Raw genomic sequence first — 20955 nt, 5'->3', positions numbered from 1 at the left:
GGTAGGTCTGCAATCGTCCAGGGGTCTGCCATACGCCTCTGTCATTTGCCGTTGACAATCATTTCTCACATGTGTGGTCGTTTATCACTGGCTCGGATTATCCGAGTTAAGTGTTGAGGAGGTCGCCTGCTGCTGTCCATAGCGCTCTCTCTCTCTCTCTCTCTCTCTCTCTCTCTCTCTCTCTCTCTCTCTCTCTCTCTAAGTTTGTTGTGGGACCGGGCGACAGAAGGCAGGGGAAGACGTATATATATTCCTATGAGTCCACGGGGGAAAGTGAAACACGATAAGTTCCCAAGTGCATTTTCGCGTAATAATCACATCATCAGGGGAGACACAAGAGAGAAATATAACAGTCAGTTGATAGACATCGAAGAGACGAAGCTAGGACGCCATTTGGTAAACATGTTACTGTGGCAGGCATAAGTAACGAGTAACAGTGACAAGATGGAAGGTTGCAGTGACGGGTGACCGTGGCAAGTAGCAGTGACAGGTAGCAGTGACAGGCAGTAGAAGACATAAACCACAGACAGGTCACTTAACAGTGACAGATAACAGTGACAGGCAGCAGTGACAGGAGGCAGAAGAAGTGTGACAGTGGCAGATAAGAGTGACAGGCAACAGTGATAGGGAGCAGAGGATCGGTGACAGTGACAGATACAAGTGACAGACAACAGTGACAGGCAGCAGAAATAGGAAAGGACGAGCAGCAGCAGCAGGAGAAGGAGGAGGAGGAGGAGCAGCAGCAGCAGGAGGAGGAGGAGGAGGAGGAGGAGGAGCAGCAGCAGCAGGAGGAGGAGGAGGAGCAGCAGCAGCAGCAGCAGCAGCAGGGGGAGGAGGAGCAGCAGCAGCAGCAGGAGAAGGAGGAGGAGGAGGAGCAGCAGCAGCAGCAGGAGGAGGAGGAGCAGCAGCAGCAAGAGGAGGAGGAGGAGCAGCAGGAAGAGGAGGAGGAGGAGCAGCAGCAGCAGGAGCAGGAGCAGCGTGGGGGGCGTTCTGCTGGGCTATCTCCCATAGAGATCAATAGAGTTACTGGCAACCCTCCCATACCAGGCTACACCAGGCCCCTACACCCTCCCATACCAGGCTACACCAGGCCCCTACACCCTCCAATACCAGGCTACACCAGGCCCCTACACCCTCCCATACCAGGCTACACCAGGCCCCTACACCCTCCCATACCAGGCTACACCAGGCCCCTACACCCTCCCATACCAGGCTACACCAGGCCCCTACACCCTCCCATACCAGGCTACACCAGACCCCTACACCCTCCCATACCAGGCTACACCAGGCCCCTACACCCTCCCATACCAGGCTACACCAGGCCCCTACACCCTCCCATACCAGGCTACACCAGGCCCCTACACCCTCCCATACCAGATTACAGCAGGCCCCTACACCCTCCCATACCAGGCTACACCAGGCCCCTACACCCTCCCATACCAGGCTACACCAGCCCCCTACACCCTCCATACCAGGCTACACCAGCCCCCTACACCCTCCCATACCAGGCTACACCAGCCCCTACACCCTCCCATACCAGGCTACACCAGCCCCCTACACCCTCCCATACCAGGCTACACCAGCCCCTACACCCTCCCATACCAGGCTACACCAGGCCCCTACACCCTCCCATACCAGGCTACACCAGCCCCCTACACCCTCCATACCAGGCTACACCAGCCCCTACACCCTCCCATACCAGATTACAGCAGGTCCCTACACCCTCCCATACCAGGCTACACCAGCCCCCTACACCCTCCCATACCAGGCTACACCAGCCCCCTACACCCTCCATACCAGGCTACACCAGCCCCCTACACCCTCTCATACCAGGCTACACCAGCCCCCTACACCCTCCCATACCAGGCTACACCAGCCCCCTACACCCTCCCATACCAGGCTACACCAGCCCCCTACACCCTCCCATACCAGGCTACACCAGGCCCCTACACCCTCCCATACCAGGCTACACCAGCCCCCTACACCCTCCCATACCAGGCTACACCAGCCCCCTACACCCTCCATACCGGGCTACACCAGCCCCTACACCCTCCCATACCAGATTACAGCAGGTCCCTACACCCTCCCATACCAGGCTACACCAGGCCCCTACACCCTCCCATACCAGGCTACACCAGACCCCTACACCCTCCCATACCAGGCTACACCAGGCCCCTACACCCTCCCATACCAGGCTACACCAGGCCCCTACACCCTCCCATACCAGGCTACACCAGGCCCCTACACCCTCCCATACCAGGCTACACCAGGCCCCTACACCCTCCCATACCAGATTACAGCAGGTCCCTACACCCTTATACCAGGCTACACCAGACCCTACACCCTTATACAAGGATACACTCGGTGTAAATCATTAACACGATAATTAATGACCACACAGTGTATGCTTATGTATCAGTTTATACCCGGCAGACGTAACCATGCGTTTTAATACGTCATCTATTACCACCAAAAGCCAGATAGACTTAATAATACAACACAGTTTCCCGGGATTAAGAATACTTTCCTAAGAAACGTACAATATTTTCTGAGAACGGAAGGTATAATTTCCGTTAAGTACAACATGCACAGATTGCTTTCAGGAGAGAACAGGAACAGGGAGTGTAGGGTGTATTTCGTGGGGTACACCCTCCTTGTGTCGGTGAAGTTCACGTTTTCTATTACCTGAGTAAAGAGGGAAATATCAGAAACAAGACGAAAGTGAATAGTTTATTTTTTTTCTTTTTCTTTTTGCGTTCGAGACGTGCACGTCAGTTTCCTGACGTGGACGTCTCGAGAGGCGAGGGAGCGGCGCGCCCCCCGCGCCCTCCCAACAACCCCACGCCTCCCCTCCCTCCTGTACCTTCGAGTGTACCCAAGTCTATATAATTATCGTGTAAAGGAGAAGGTTTTCAGTCCATCGAATACCGCACTGCGCACGCAAAGTCCCGAATGCTAAAACTGAACGCGCGCTGTGGACATTTTTTTTCAGTAACGCGCGTCGCACTCGTTTAATAAACCCGATGCGCAGTGGGTTTTGACACGACGCGTCGCAGAAGTGTAAACCCGACGCGCCCCCGGAGACATTTAAACGGCCCGTCGCTGACATTTAAACTGCGCGTCGCAGACACTTTAAACAGCCCGTCGCAGACGTTTAAACGACCCATCGTAGACATTTAAACAGCCCGTCGCAGACGTTTAAACGACCCATCGTAGACATTTAAACTGCGCGTCGCAGACATTCAAACAGCCCGTCGCATACGTTTAAACGACCCATCGTAGACATTTAAACTGCCCGTTGCAGACGTTTAAACGACCCATCGCAGACATTTAAACTGTGCGTCGCAGACATTTAAAATCCTGACGCACCGTAAACATTTTTAAGGGCGCGTCGCAGACGTTTGACTTCCGACTCGTCGTTATAAACATTTAAACGACACGCATTTAAACGACACGTTGCACACATTAAAGATGCGACGCGACGTACATGCTGAGGAGGAGCGTCGCAAATTTAAGACCTGGCTGACCTCAGACATTTTAATTCTCCAAAACTTTCCCCTTCCCAGCCTAACTTGGTCCAGTTTGCTCCTCATCCCAGCCCAACTTAGGTTAACCACAAACCAAGTTGGGTCTAATTCTAACCCGGACTACCTAGCCATCCCAATTTGCCCAGCCATCCCAAGCTATCCTTTCTACCAAGCATTTCCCAAAACTACTCAGCCTAGCCTTGCCAAACTACCCAGCCTAGCCTTTCCCAAACTACCCAGCCTAGCCTTCCCAACTACATAGCCTTCCCAAACTACCCAGCCTAGCATTTCCCAAACTACCTAGCCTTCCCAAACTACCCAGCCTAGCCCTCCCAAACTACCCAGCCTAGCCTTTCCCAAACTACCCAGCCTTCCCAGTGTACTCAGCCCTATCGAAATCAACGGAAGTGCATCGAATTTACCTTACAATGCCTGGACCACTGTGGTACGACTGTGGAACACGCTTGGACGACCCCAGAGCACATCTCTAAGACCCTTGGGGTAAGACTGGCCGTTAAACCCAAGGGTCGTACCATCAGGTTAAAGAAGTTATTTTTTCTTTATCTTAAGTTTGTTGAAACAACACAGGCAAATGAAACCCCTAGTGACAGCCATTTCATTAATTATATATATATGCAAGAGGGGGAAAGGCGCGCACGGGATAAAGTGAATTGGAACGGTGTGGTATACTGGGGTCGACGTGCTATCTCATTGGAGTGAACCAGGGCATGTGAAGCGTCCAGAGTGCACCATGGAAAGGTCTGTAGAGCCTGGATGTGGATAGGGAGCTGTGGTTTCGGTACATTACACATGACAGCTAGGAAATGGATGTGAGCGGATGTGGCCTTTCATCGTCTGTTCCTGGTGCTACCTGGCTAATGCGGGAAACGGTGATCAAGTATGCATATATATATATATATATATATATATATATATATATATATATATATATATATATATATATATATATATATGTGTGTGTGTGTGTGTGTGTGTGTGTGTGTGTGTGTGTGTGTGTGTGTGTGTGTTTTAAAGACACAGTGACATTCCCCTCACATGCAAGTGCCTTGTGAAGGTCACCTTCCTCTTCCTGTTGACCTGCGACATTGACCTTTGACTTCTTAACCCCATGCATCCCTAGTGAAGGTCAGGATCCATTCATGTGTCCAAACTTGTTCCTGTTACCTTTTGTTTTGCTGTCGCTAAACTCCAAACTCTGCCGAGCTTTCGAGACGTGATTTTCATCTAAATTGTTTGCAGGATATATATATATATATACATATATATATATATATATATATATATATATATATATATATAGATAGATAGATAGATAGATAGATAGATAGATAGATAGATAGGTATAGATTATATATATATATATATATATATATATATATATATATATATATATATATATATATATATATATATATATATGACCTCTGACCTTTGACCTACACGGAAAGGAATGGAAAGTCTTGCATATTTTCTGGTTAATAAAATGTGTTGAGTTAGGGATGTCTGGACACAAACCAAGCTGTGGTATGGACGGAGAGATACACAGACGGGTCTACAGACATACAGATGGGTCTACAGACATACAGACGGGTCTACAGACATACAGACGGGTCTACAGACATACAGACGGGTCTACAGACATACAGACGGGTATACAGACATACAGACGGGTCTACAGACATACAGACGGGTCTACAGATATACAGACGGGTCTACAGACATACAGACGGGTCTACAGATATACAGACGGGTCTACAGACATACAGACGGATCTACAGACATACAGACGGGTCTACAGATATACAGACGGGTCTACAGACATACAGACGGGTCTACAGACATACAGACGGATCTACAGACATACAGACGGGTCTACAGATATACAGATACTAAAAAAGAAATGAATTGGTTTCGAATTTGACGTTTTCTTACAGACGGTGAGGAACAGACGAAACACAGAAGTGTTTGTACACAGCCAGGACGGCGTACCACCACTTGGGACATAGACTCCGTGGACAGAGGCACACTGGAATGGAGACACATTGGACACAGGGATGAAACAGACAGAGACACCGTGTTCTACAGATCCAGAACGTAAGGCATAGTAAGACACAGATGTTATGATGCGCATACAGACACACTGGCTTAATAAACCAAGAAGCAGACTCATCGTGACATAGACGCTGACGCGCGCGCACACATACACACACACACACACACACACACACACACACACACGCACACATACACACACCAGGACACACCTACGCTGATACACAGACATAACAGAACAACGCCTCCTCCTCCACCCACCCCTTCGGGACACAGACTGCCACAGACTGAACCAGAGCCGAACTTGAGGGGGAGAAAAACGAAAAGAAACAAAAAAAAAGAAATATTCCACCAACTTGAGACCGTTCTGAAGACGGAGGAACTTAATTCTCACTAAATTTGGCGAGGGACCACGCCCAGACGAAGATAAAACCTCGCCAAAAAGTACGAGTTTGTAGGCACTGCGTCAAGAGGACAGATACAGACAGAGACAGACAGACAGACAGACACAGAAAAGAAAGAGAGAGAGAGAGAAAGAGAAGACAGATAAAGACAAACAGAGAGATAGAATGAGAAAGACAAGAGACAGAGAAACGGAGAGAGAGAGAGAGAGAGAGAGAGAGAGAGAGAGAGAGGGGAGAGCGCACGGGGGAGGGGGTAGACAGGATGCTTGGAGGGGGGGTGGGGGGGGTCATTGACCTCAGGTGGTGTGGGGTTCTGGCCAGCAACAGTGTGTGTGTGTGTGCCTGTTGTGCCAGCAGGCCTCTGTGCCAACACCCGCTGACCACAGGTACTCTATGGCAACTTGTGTGGGACGGAAGTACTCTGTGGCAACCTGCGTGGGACGGAAGTACTCTTATGGCAACTTGTGTGGGACGGAGGTACTCCATGGCAACCAGTGTGGGACAGAAGTACTCTATGGCAGCCTTGTATGGGTCAAAGAGCATTTTATGGCAACTTATACGAACCAGGGAGTATTCTATGGCAACTTGTACTGGCCAAGAGGCGTTCAGTGGCAACTTATGTGGGCCGAGGAGCATCCTCTGGCACCAAGCGTGGGTCAGGGAGCATTCTATGGCAATTTATGTGGTCCAGGAGCGTTTTTATGGCAACTAGTGTGGTCCAAGAGTATTATATGTCACCATATTTGGGTTAGCAAGCATTCTACAGCAATCTGTGTGGGCCAGAAAGTATTCCAAGGCAACTTAGGATGGATAGAGATATACTATGGCAACTTGCGTGGTCTGTGGAGCATGGCAGACCAATTTCTTTGTATTTCTTTGGGATATGGCAACTTGTATGAGTCAGAGAGCATTCAACGGCGTCTTGTGTGAGCCAGGGAGCGTTGTATGGCAGCTCCTTGGGACATGGAGTATTCCATGGCAACCTACGTTGAGAGTCAGAAGCAGCCTGCGGCAACTTTTGACAGAGGAACAACTCGTGTGAACCAGAGGGTATTATATGGCAACGTGCGAGCCAGATTCTTTCCGTGGCAACGTATGTTCAACTAAGAGCATTTTATGGCAATTTGTGGAGAGGATGAATCATTGCATGGCAATTTGCACGAGTCAGGTGCATTCTATGGCTATTTTTAAGGGCAAGAAACAGCTTATGGCAAATTATGGCTGCTAGGAAATACGTGGCAACTTTGATGGACCAGATGTAGTCTGTGACAGTTTTTGCAAGTCAGACCATGACAACGTATGTGACGCAACAACACTCTGTGACAACATATGTGAAGCAACAACAATCTGCGACACCATATGTGAAGCAACAACAATCTGAGACAACTCATGTGAAGCAACAACAATCTGTGCCAACATATGTGAAGCAACAACAACAATATGTAACAACATATGTGAAGCAGCAACAACAATCTGTGACAACTCATGTGAAGCAACAACAATCTGTGACAACTCATGTGAAGCAACAACAATCTGTGACAACTCATGTGAAGCAACAATAATCTGAGACAAATCATGTAAAGCAACAACAAATCTGTGCCAACATATGTGAAGCAACAACAACAATCTGTGACAACTCATGTGAAGCAACAATAATCTGAGACAAATCATGTGAAGCAACAACAAATCTGTGACAACTCATATGAAGCAACAACAATCTGTGACAACTCATGTGAAGCAACAACAAATCTGTGACAAAATATGTGAAGCAACAACAAATCTGTGACAACTCATATGAAGCAACAACAATCTGTGACAACTCATGTGAAGCATCAACAAATCTGTGACAACATATGTGAAGCAACAACAAATCTGTGACAACTCATGTGAAGCAACAACAATCTGTGACAACATGTGAAGCAACAACAATCTGTGACAACTCATGTGAAGCAACAACAACAATATGTAACAACATATATGAAGCAACAACAACAATCTGTGACAACTCATGTGAAGCAACAACAATCTGTGACAACTCATGTGAAGCAACAACAATCTGTGACAACTCATGTGAAGCAACAACAACAATATGTAACAACATATGTGAAGCAACAACAACAATCTGACAACTCATGTGAAGCAACAACAATCTGTGACAACTCATGTGAAGCAACAACAACAATATGTAACAACATATGTGAAGCAACAACAATATGTAACAACATATGTGAAGCAACAACAACAATCTGTGACAACTCATGTGAAGCAACAACAATATGTAACAACATATGTGAAGCAATAACAATCTGAGACAACTCATGTGAAGCAACAACAATCTGTGACAACTCATGGGAAGCAACAACAATCTGTGACAACTCATGTGAAGCAACAACAACAATCTGTAACAACATATGTGAAGCAACAACAATCTGTGACAACATATGTGAAGCAACAACAATCTGTGACAACATATGTGAAGCAACAACAATCTGTGACAGCTCATGTGAAGCAACAACAATCTATGACAACATATGTGAAGCAACAACAATCTATGACAACTCATGTGAAGCAACAGCAATCTATGACAACATATGTGAAGCAACAACAATCTGTGACAACATATGTGAAGCAACAACAACAATCTGTGACAACATATGTGAAGCAACAAGAATCTGTAACAACTCATGTGAAGCAACAACTCTACTATAACTCATGCGAGGCCACGATAGATCCAAACCCTACAAGGTGCTGACTAATCTACACATAGAATGGTCGTAGGTGCACGTAAGAGTTGGGCTCCGTGTACATCATGTGGGTGTCCCATGTACACACAGAGGTACACACATAGACGTGGCGTGGGGGGGTAAAGAGGTGGATGTGTGGGGGTGTACAGTGTACGAAAAGCTCTTGGCTACCTTGGTATAGGTGGCGTTCAGGCGTTCGTCAGGGGACGCTGCTGCGGCCGGCATTAAGCAGAAGCAGCCTCCACCTACCTGCAGAAGAGGAGAAATTAAAGTCACCCAGTTGCTGGATGTGGCAACGCTGTACGGTTATGTACGTGGGTGTGGGTGGCGGCATCACTGTAAGGTTATGTATCTAGATGTGGCACCACTGTACGTTATGTACGTGGGTGTTGCCACACCCACGTACATAACTGGATGTTGTGACACACTGTACAGTTATGTCTCACTAATTGGATAACTGTGTACAACATGTAGTCAAGTAACTCTAACTGTACTGTACTAACTGGTATTATTTTCATAATGTAGATACTTTATCTCTTTACTTCTTTTAGAAAAAGCTATTTATGTATATATATATATATATATATATATATATATATATATATATATATATATATATATATATATATATATATATCTTTTTTTCTTTCTTTTAAACTATTCGCCATTTCCCGCGTTAGCGAGGTAGCGTTAGGAACAGAGGACTGGGCCTTTTTTTGAATATCCTCACCTGGCCCCATCTGTTCCTTCTTTTGGAAAATTTAAAAAAAAAAATGAGAGGGGAGGATTTCCAGCCCCCCGCTCCCTCCCCTTTTAGTCGCCTTCTACGACACGCAGGGAATACGTGGGAAGTATTCTTAATCCCCTATATATATATATATATATATTGCGCTACCTCGCAAACGCGGGAGACAGCGACAAAGTATAAAAAAAAAAAAAAAAAAAAAATATATATATATATATATATATATATATACATTTATTTTGAAGGATAAGACAAGGTGTAAAAATGGGACTTCCCTATAGCATTTCAGAAATGGTCCAGTGATATAAAGTTTACACAAGTCATAACGAGACAAATTTTTCAAGGAATAAAAATGTCCCGAACTTTTGTATTGATGTTGAAGAACTTGACATAAAAAAAAGAAAAAAAACCCACTCATTAAGAATTCTAAAGTTTGTTTGTTTGTTTGTTTTTTAAGCATATTATTTGATTATTCAGAGCGACTTCAGAACTAACATTTTGGTTTAGATATTTTTGTGAGTATTTACTTTATATCACTTAAATAATTGTATCATTAATGATACCTGATCTGCTCAAAATAAAGGGAGTATATATATATATATATATATATATATATATATATATATATATATATATATATATATATATACATATATACATATATATATAATCACGTAATACCCTCCAACAGTCAGGGCTCGAACCCAGGACCTTTGCGTTTAGCGCTCCCGACTACCACGCAAGGTCCTGGGTTCGAGTCTTGGCTTGTTGGAAGGTATTGTGTTAGTTCGATGAAAATCCGCGTTCATATGTTCTCTCTCTCTCTCTCTCTCTCTCTCTCTCTCTCTCTCTCTCTCTCTCTCTCTCTCTCTCTCTCTCTCTCTCTCTACATAGGACCGTTTCAGGAGATTCATCTGTCTGATATCTTGGTCTGACTTGGGTAAAGTCTGTATGTATTGTGGTGACGACCCGCACACCATGGCGTAAAACGTATATGTAAAAAAACTCTTGGCATAGACAAAGATTTGGGCTCCAGGGGGGGTAAATGACCTTCACATTTGGCTCTTTCTCTAATCAACGAACCCCTAAATGAAAAAAAAAAAAAGAGGAAATCCTACGCTAAAGATTATGAAAATCACAGAATTTCGTTAAAAAAAAAACCACCATGGCGTATTGTCCATCTTTCTACCATAAGAAGTAAAACGTCTCACCCTTTAGTATGCTGTCCAGCCTGACAGTGAAGGGGGGCCATATCGCTGGACGTGGACACCCCCGGGTTAACTCGGGCTGACTTACAAGCCGTCCGGTGGCCAGGCCCGTCATAGCTAGCTGTGGGAGCTTTACCCCCCAGCCGAAGTTGGTATCCATTTGTCTGCCAGCTGGGAGGAAGGATGAACAACTTGGGGGGAGCTGTGTGCCGTCTGCCCGCGCCGGGGAACGAACGAACCCTACCTAGCCTCTGGATTAGCTATCGGCAAAGCTAACCACAGCACCGCCTAGGTGCTCCTCCCTCTCTGGCTTCTTTAGTGATATTTAGGGGTGTTTTGTCCAGTCAAACTGGCTTAGACCAGTAGCTTATGCCAAGAAGATACGCCATTTGCTATAGCTTCACCATGACTCTATATACTCGTATGTCTGTGTGCGAATCTGCATTAAGGTGAGCGGGTGGTCAGCCGGGGAAGCCAGCGCTGGTCAACCGGGTGAAGGCGAGGGGGTTTGGTGGTCAGCCGGGGAAGAGAGCAAGACGCATCCACCTTTTTTTTTCCCCGTTTCATTTTTCTGATCCTTCGTGTCATGTGTGATGTAAGCACACACACACACACACACACACACACACACACCAGCAACAAGTGCTGGAAAAACATTTCACAGAAGTAAAACGAAGTAGTTGTGGCTGTGCTAAAAACGAAAAGGAAAAAAAATGAAAAAAAAAAAACGATACAGCAAGAGGGACGGTAAGACAATAAATAGGTAATTCTAGGAAATTCATCCCTACATGACTTCAGACATAAAAAAAAAGAAAAGAATTTTAGTTGCATGACTTACTTTTCTCAGCTGAACCTCCTCCACACACACACACACACACACACACACACACACACACACACAATTATGAGATGACAGAGTCGCCGATGAAGACGTCTCTTGAAACCAGCCTAGCTTCGTGTACCATCCTTGTTGCAAGGTGGGTGTCTGCCCGTGTGTGTGTGTCACGTACCCCCACACACTACTCAGGCTTAAAAACACAACCCTACAACCCCATCAATGTGTGGCATCAAGGTGTCACTTGGGATCATCTTTTCCCCACCACTGTGTCATCCCCAGTGTTTGTTTACACATCTCCAGGATCGTCCAATCGTACGTCACGGTATAGTAAATGAGATTATATTATCCTATTGCTTGTAGTTTTTATAGAAAATGCTGAAGAAAATGCAAGTTATATATAATTTTTGTGTGAGTTTAAATGTCAGTATTTTTGGAACTGAAGGGAGGTTGGGAACGCTGAGAGAGTTTTCTCGTTTAGTTATAAGAGAAAATGTAGATTGCTCAGGGGAAAAATCAGAAACTTTTGTATTTTCTCTTTTTTTTTCTTTTCTTTTCGTTAAGGGTATAGACCACCTCGCCTGTGTGGTCTGTAACGCCTTGTATGGTCTTCGGGAGAGACCGCTAAAAATTGGTTTCTTTGACCGCTTTCCACGGAAACACCTGGTCTCTGGCGAGGACTGTGGTCCTCTCTCCTGGTCTGAGACGCAGGTTCGGTTAGGTCTTCTTGGCGGCTTCAGAAACCCCCCCTCTGGACCGGTCCAGATAGCCTCCAACGGTCCAGCGGGATGGTCCAGCGTCGGAGGCTAGTGTGGGTCTGGTGCAGGGGTGACTCAGCGAGAGAGAGAGCCCTCCCCCAGACCCCCAGGTAAGGCAGACGGACCTGACCCGCCAGCAGGAGGAGGGGATGGGAGGCGGCGGAGGCAGCGGCTGCTCCCCCGGTCATGGGGGTGTGTGTGTGTGGAGGGGGGCGGCCTCCCTCCTCCTCCTCTCCTCCCTCCTCCTCCCAGGTTGAGAGGAGGGAGGGCGGGGGAAGGAGAGGGTGGTGGGGTTGGTGTGTCCTGAGAGGTCCTGATCCTATGGGGAAGGAGGGAGGGGGACGAGAGAGTGAGGAGTGAGAGGCGGGGGGAGGCGCGGGCGGGCGGGCTCCTCCTGCTCCTCCTCCTCCTCCTGGACCAGGTCTAGACTGCCAGACGTGAGCCGTCCCTCCACAACCCACCACCCGCACACGTAGGTATACATGCAGTCTAGCAGGCTTCCACCAGGGTGGGTAGCGCTGAGTCACCCGCTGGGAGGAGGTAGACGGCCGCCCAGGTTCCAAACCTAACTTCTCTACGTTCCAAACCTAACTTTACGTTCCAAACCTGACTTTACGTTCCAAACCTAACTTCTCTACTTTCCAAACCTAACTTTACGTTCCAAACCTAACTTCTGTACGTTCCAGACCTGACTTCTCTACGTTCCAAACCTAACTTTACGTTCCAAACCAAACTTTACGTTCCAAACCTAACTTTACGTTCCAAACCTAGCTTCTCTACATTCCAAACCTAACTACGTTCCAAATCTAACTTTACGTTCCAAACCGAACTCTACGTTCCAAACCTAACTTCTCTACGTTCCAAACCTAACTTTACGTTCCAAATCTAACTTTACGTTCCAAACCTAACTTTACGTTCCAAACCTAACTTTACGTTCCAAACCTAACTTTACGTTCCAAACCTAACTTTACGTTCCAAACCTGACTTTACGTTCCAAACCAAACTTTACGTTCCAAACCAAACTTTACGTTCCAAACCAAACTTTACGTTCCAAACCAAACTTTACGTTCCAAACCTATTTATAAATTACAAAATACTCTACGTTAGGTTCGAAGGCTCCGAGAGAGTTAGCTTAGTCTTTCTTCAAAGAACCTATAGGTTAGACTTAAGGGTTCCGAGAGAGTTATCCAAGCCTTTCAGAAATAGTTAACGTCGCTAAAGACGAACTTAAAATTACGTATCTCAAGCATCCAAAATATCAAGCACTTCTAACCACGTCACATCTAACTTAACAAAGCATAATTTCACCAAATTTGAATTTGTCTCAATTTCAAAGAATACAACCTACATGTACGTAGAACAAACTAACAATTATTCTAGAATTTAGACTACTAGTCTTTGCCAACCACAAACTACCCAAGACTTGATTTCTTCCAGGTACCAAAATATCTGATCTTAAGAAGTATAGCCTAGCATAAGTTATATTCATTTCCCAAATGAAGCATTTTCCATGCAAAACCTTCCTTTGTCATCATTATGTGATGCTTCAAAATTATCAAACTTTCAGCTGATGGAAATGACTCCCCTTAATAACAACTACAGTTTTAGTATTTTTTTTTTTTTTCCAACATATTTACATATGTTGGAAAGGATCACAATTTTGCGCGTGATCAAGATATTCCTATGAGTCCACGGGGAAAATGAAACACGATAAGGTCCCAAGTGCACTTTCGTGTAATAATCACATCATCAGGGGAGACATAAGAGAGAAATATAACAGTCAGTTGACATACATCGAAGAGACGAAGCTAGGACGCCATTTGGTAAACATGTGATTGTCTTGATCACGCGCAAAATTGTGATCCTTTCCAATATATATATATATATATATATATATATATATATATATATATATATATATATATATATATATATATATATATATATATATATAAGACCAAAGCAAATTTATTACTGATGCTCCAGGTGATATCTTGCGTCACTAAACTGTCTGCTGATTCATACGAAGCTTTGTGACATATGAACCTGCTTCGAATACTTCCCTGAGTGAACCTCTGGTTATCACTTTTCCTTGGTCGCCTGGCTGTAAAACTTTTCACATTTCTAGCGTCCTCCTCCGCCACCCTTGTGTGTCAATCGAAACGAAACTTTCCATACACGACCTGCGGTTCGTTCTTGATCGGCGTGTTTCGTTTCATGCCTATCCGATCGACCTGTTTCGTTTCGTGCCGATCCGATCGACCTGTTTCGTTTCGTGGCGATCCGATGCCTACGATGGCCAGAAGTGTCTCCGATTGGCTGAAATTTCATAAGATTTGCTCTGGATGGAAGCCAATGACGGGGCAAGATGAACCAGTACTGTACCCGATATGGTTGACAGACCGTCCTCTGTTGAAATTTTTAATTTCATTGCGATCTAGTACCCAAATTAGCCGCCAGAGACCGTCAGAGCAAAGAGCCAACATCAAACTACTTAAATCCCTAAATTTAAGTCATGTTACCGGTACTGGCCTCACCTAAAAAAACAAAAGAAAATCCCTAAAACTTGCCATTCGCATATTTTCCAAAATTTTTTCCTGATATTTTCCTTCATCGTCAATTTCCTCTCTTTTCTCTTACTTATCAAAATAACATGATTTTTTATCTTTTTTTTGAAGTTTATGATTTTTAATATTGATAGTCCAGGATAATTTCCCTGCGGGAAGATAATTTTTTTCCTCATTTGTTTTTTTTCCCTGTTTTTTTCCCCCCTTATCCCACGGGGCGTCCCTCTGTCTGTGTATGTACTGCAACCACCAAAATATTTCGACTGATCCAGAGAAATGATGACATACCAGTCATTTCATTATCTTTTTTTCTTTTAGAGAGAGAGAGAGAGAGAGAGAGAGAGAGAGAGAGAGAGAGAGAGAGAGATCCGGTAGTGATGTACGAATGAATTTTTGGCTTGATATATCAGAGATTTATAGACGTAATTTGTTTATTGTTGAAGTGTGGAGCACTCTCTCTCTCTCTCTCTCTCTCTCTCTCTCTCTCTCTCTCTCTCTCTCTCTCTCTCTCTCTCTCTCTCTCTCTCTCTCTCAAACTGTAATGGTTTTTCAGGAAGTAAATGATTAGTTACGGGTAAGAAGAATGGTTGATGATTGGCAGTTAATCACCATTAAGGACCAATCACACTAGGGGAGATTAGACCAGTCAACAGAAAGACTGGACCAGTCACACCAGAAAGACTGGACCGGTCGCACTAAGAAGTCTGGACCAATCATCCCGGGAATTCTGGACCAATCACCAAAGTGGACCAATCACACCAGGAAGTCTGAACCAATCACATCAGGAAGACAGGACCAATCACATAAGGAAGACTGGACCAATCACATAAGGAAGACTGGACCAATCACCCCAGGAAGACAGGACCAATCACATAAGGAAGACTGGACCAATCACATAAGGAAGACTGGACCAATCACACCAGGACGACAGGACCAATCACATAAGGAAGACTGGACCAATCACACCAGAAAGACTGGACCAATCACCCCAGAAAGACTGGACCAATCACCCCAGAAAGACTGGACCAATCACCCCAGGAAGTCTGAACCAATCACCCCGGAAAGACTGAACCAATCACCCCAGAAAGACTGGACCAATCACACCAGGAATTCTGGACCAATCACCCCAGGAAGATTGGACTGCACCCCACCCCCCACCCCCACGAAGAAGATTGGACGACCAAATCACTCGAGAAAGATTGGTTCGAACCGGTACATCAGGTCTGGACCACCACTGATGGTCTGGACCAGCGCTGGGTCCCGGGTGTGAGGTGAGGGGGAGCGAGCTCTGTGGCCGTGGACCGCTGCTGGTGCCGGAGGCTGGCGCCCCAGCTCGTCATACTGGGAGCCGGGAGGTGACAGGTCTGGAAATGAAATGTCAAACCACAAACAAAGCAAAGAACATGACGGTTCGCTAGGGGTTCCTTGTAGCGTAGGTCACGGTGGACCAGTACCTTGGGGGCCAGGTGGACCAGTACGTGGGGCCAGGTGGACCACAGGCTGGTCATGGTGGACCAGTACCTAAGGCCAGATGGACCACAACTTGGCCATGGTAGATCACAATCTTGTCATGATGGACCACAACCTGATCATGGTGGACCACTACCTGGGGCCAGGTGGACCGCAGTCTGGTCATGGTGGACCAATACGTGGGGCCAGGTGGACCAGCACCTGTCTGATGGACCAAGTCGTGAAAATTGCTCGCTAAGGTTTAACCTCGGATAATGGGGACTCATGTGTGCTGGGGGACTTGTGGATGGGGACCCACGCGTGCTTGTGGGCTCATGGCTGGGGACCCACGTGTGCTGGGGACCCGTGACTGGGAACCCACGTGTACTGGGGACTTGTGGCTGGGGACCCACGTGTGCTGGGGACCCGTGACTGGGAACCCACGTGTACTGGGGACTCGTGACTGGGGACCCACATGTACTGGGAACTTGTGACTGGGGACCCACGTGTGCTTGGGGACTCGTGACTGGGAACCTACGTGTGCTGGGGACCCACGTATGCTGTGGGTGGGACTCGCATATGCTGGGACTCTTGGCTGGGGACCCACGTATGCTGGGGGACTCGTGGCTGGGGACCCACATGTGCTGGGACTTGTGGTTGAGGGGCGAGTCGCGGTGTAAGCTATTTACATATCCCTTTGGCCAACATGGGCCGCCTCCTCGACCCAGAAGCCGACCCCCGCATTCACGCAACCCCTGCCAGGAGGGGTCACAGCGCATGATTAAGGGGGTCACAGCGCGTGATCAGGGGTCACAGCGAACGATTTAGGGGTCACAGCGCGTGATCAGAGGGGTTCACAGCGCACGATTAGGGGTCACAACGAACGATTAAGGGGTCACAGCGCACGATTAAGGGGGTCACAGCGCACGATTAAGGGGGTCACAGCGCGTGATCAGAGGGGTCACAGCGCGTGATCAGAGGGGTCACAGCGCATGATGAGGGATGTCACAGCGCACGATTAAGGGGGTCACAGCGTATGATCAGCGTATGATCAGGGTATCAAGTGCTCGCTAGCGAGGAGGTCGACACAGCACAGCACAGCACAGCATAGCACAGCATAGCACAGCATAGCACAGCACCGTACAGCACAGTACAGTACAGCACAGCACAGCACAGCATAGCACAGCACAGCACAGTACAGCACAGCACAGCACAGCACAGCACAGCACAGTACAGCACAGCACAGCACAGTACAGCACAGCACAGCACAGCACTTGCACCAGCGAACAGAGACGGGGACTCTGGCGACGGTCTGCATTGGGTACCCGACCCCTGGCGAACACCTCTTCGTGAACGAGGGGACCCACCTGGATGTGTTCCCCGAGTCCCCAGCTATATTCCTACCACAGAGTTGCACGGTGGTTCTGTTGCACAGTGGTCCTGTTGTGCAAGGAGTCCGTTGCACAGTGGGTCTGTTGCACAGTGGTCTTGTTGCACAATGGTCTTGTTGCACAGTGGGTCTGTTGCACAGTGGTCTTGTTGCACAATGGTCTTGTTGCACAGTGGTCCTGTTGTGCAAGGATTCCGTTGCACAGTGGTCCAGCTGCACAGCGTTGGTCCTTGAGCTGCTCCTCACTGGCACAGCGAGCACGCCTCACGCACCAGCCTGAGTGACTTCACGAACCAGAGCTTGCCCCCTCACCACCACCTCCCTCTGATATGGCTCAACATGGCCCAGTGTCTCCCTGGGGTAGAACCAGACTGAACGGAGATTCCGATACGTGTACTAGACGACTACCTCTCTCTCTCTCTCTCTCTCTCTCTCTCTCTCTCTCTCTCTCTCTCTCTCTCTCTCTCTCTCTCTCTGAAGTAAGGGGGGTTTTGTAGTTAGGCCTGGGTAGGGTGGGGGGTTTCGTCGAGTGGATCCTGCTCCTGTAAGGGGTAAGGGGGAAAAGAGGCTGGAAACATCGGGTCGAGGGGAGTGTGGGGGAAGGCCTCGTGAAGGGAGTGTGGAGTGAGGGAGAGAGAGAGAGAGAGGGAGAAGGGGAGAGAGAGAGGTGGACCTCGGGCATAAGTCGCCACAAGGACTTTGGTTGGGAGTCCCTCACATGAGGAAAGCTTCTTAACCTGAGCTGTATCCACACACACAAGTCTCGCTGCTTATCTCTTGTGTCAGCCGGGGAAGGTCGGGCGTCTTACCTTGATAACCTCCTCCTCCCCCATGGCCGTCGTACGAGAAGTGCGGCTCGCCTCACTACGTGTCCATCATCTCCACGATAATGACTGTGGTCTAGGGAAGTGAGTGTGTGTGTGTGTCCATCTCTCATAGCGTCGTGATGGTGAAGATTCGTGCACGGACCAAAACACCGGGAGTGCTGTTGGCTCCTACCTTGTCGTACACAACACCAGAACACCGTCAGGTAACGCCACGAAATGCACCTTTCGTGCAATCATATTCGTGTGCGTGTTACCGAACTCTGCCTGCTTGGGTAACGTTACGCCGCGAGTGGAGAGTCACCTCTGGCATAAGGCTGGATCAGCGTCAGTTGAGAAAATTGAGTACAGTCTCGTCAGAGAAATTCTCGCTTCAGGGGAGGTGGCTGTCTATCTATCTATCTATATCTATCTATATATATATATATATATATATATATATATATATATATATATATATATAGAGAGAGAGAGAGAGAGAGAGAGAGAGAGAGAGAGAGAGAGAGAGAATGATAGATGGTCGTGGAAGTATAAGTGTCCCGACAGACAAAAGGTTGTAAGGATGTTATCAGCGGTCCTCAGGCTGAAAACACAACCATCCATCACCATTCATATCGCTGGACAAGACACAACCATCCATCAACACCCGTAGCGGTGGCCAGCGCCACGCACCTCGTCTCCTCCTCCCGCAGGCCAACGAGAGGCCGGCCAACCACACTCCACCGGACCAGCGCCCTCAGCCAAGCCACAACTCGTACGTTCCCAGTCCTCTCCTGTTGATGAGGGTCTTGCTGTACAATCGCTCCCATTCATTCCCCCGCGGATGCTCCGGTGCCTTCCGGGGGACCAAAGATTTCCCAGCAGCTCCCTCTGGAATGTTTATGGCGCATCTGTGTGTGTGTGTAAATGTTTGGGTGTCGTAAGTGCATATTTGCGCTATTGGTTGTGGACGTCTCGTTGGAGACGCTAGGGGTACTGTGAGTCCGTCTACCCGCTCCAGCCTCCCCGGGCGACTCAGTTGAGGGGGAGTATGGTGTGTGTGTGTGTGTGTGTGTGTGTGTGTGGTGCTTAAACTCACAATCTGGACCCAACGTCCCCCTCGTCCTGTGTTAAATCTTCTCTGACAATGAGCGAACTTAAGGCGGGGAAAAAAAGTGTTCCATGGGGAGGCTGACTCTCCAATGAGTCTTTGTTTCTCTGAAAATACCGATCCGTTTCTGGGACCAAATAAAGAAAAAGGGAAAAGTTTGTTGGGTGGGGAAAACTTCTTCTTTCCGAGACCCCAAGATTGCCATGATTAACCTCACCCAGGGATCGTCGAGGACCAGAGAACTAACTATGGACTGCTATAGTCCCAGTACGGAACTAAGGGGATGTTCTGTTAGAGGCTTTAGTATAAACACGACCCACTGCAGCAGCAGTGAGGGGCGTCTCTCCACAAATTACCATTGACTTGTGTCTAATCTTGGTGTTTGCCAACGACCCAGAGGAATATAATGGGACTTGACTCGTGAGGATCTTCATGCTAAATGGCCTGAGGATGAGGCTTGGTCTCTTGAGTGTGCAGTGTGACAGTCGTGAGTGTGCAGTGTGACAGTCGTGAGTGTGCAGTGTGACTGTCTTGAGTGTGCAGTGTGACATTCGTGAGTGTGCAGTGTGACAGTCGTGAGTGTGCAGTATGACACTCTGGGTTCATTTTGCTACTGAGGATTCGGCTGGATCTTGCGATGGTTTTCGCTGAGACACACGTGAGGCAGCAGACCCCAAGCGGGGTTCTGACCTCAGCAAGAACACTGGCCCTGGCTGAGGAGAGCGCCGTGCAGGGCAGGTGAGTGAGAGTGAGGGGGGAACAGACGAGAGGTTAGCCTGAGAGGCTGCGACAGTATGCGACGGGTAGGTACTGGGAGGACGATTGGGTTACGCCTCTCCCGAAGTGAGGAGGTGGTGGTCTCCATCACCTGACATTGTAGTTCCGGACGACCTTTCGTCACGGAAAATGATAACAATATCTTATGGGTCAACTTCCATCTCCTCCACACTCAGGGAAGGCCGCGAACTTCCTATAGGTTTCAAAGGTGGATTGAATGTCCTCTCTAGACTTAGCAATTTTGCACATTATCGTTTGGCAAAATCGATTCTCACAATCTATATCAGTGACCCATCAGACAAGCCACCTGTTCTCCAAGACTCTGGCTCCTCGGACAAGCCACCTGTTCTCCAAGGCTCTGGTTCCTCAGATAAGCCACCTGTCTTTCCGGAGGCAGTGAGAGCGTCACTCCTCGACCTAGACCCGCCAGCTGGGTTCTGAAAGCCAGCTTATTTTCTCACCATAACTCGAAATAGATCTCTCTCTCTCTCTCTCTCTCTCTCTCTCTCTCTCTCTCTCTCTCTCTCTCTCTCTCTCTCTCTCTCTCTCTCTCTCTCTCTCTTC

General features: G+C 47.6%; 1 protein-coding gene across 6 annotated transcripts in view; it reads right to left on the bottom strand.

The window, feature by feature from the left end:
* The window catches only part of RhoGAP100F (Rho GTPase activating protein at 100F), a 416326-nt gene that overhangs the window by 373922 nt on the left and 21449 nt on the right, over positions 1–20955 (bottom strand). For 5 of the 6 annotated variants that reach the window (XM_071688807.1, XM_071688735.1, XM_071688744.1 and 2 more), the window contains exon 2: positions 8920–8997. The exons of the other annotated variant lie outside the window; for it this stretch is intronic. In XM_071688807.1, the coding sequence (XP_071544908.1) occupies positions 8920–8973 (54 nt within the window). In that variant the 5' untranslated portion in view covers positions 8974–8997. The remainder of the gene's footprint in view (positions 1–8919; positions 8998–20955) is intronic. 6 annotated transcript variants of the gene reach the window in all.

Source organism: Panulirus ornatus, chromosome 3 (genome assembly GCF_036320965.1).
Source record: "Panulirus ornatus isolate Po-2019 chromosome 3, ASM3632096v1, whole genome shotgun sequence".
NCBI classification, from domain to species: Eukaryota; Metazoa; Arthropoda; class Malacostraca; order Decapoda; family Palinuridae; genus Panulirus; species Panulirus ornatus.
Note: the sequence above shows the minus strand (reverse complement) of the source record. Positions and strands in the feature narration are given on the sequence as shown.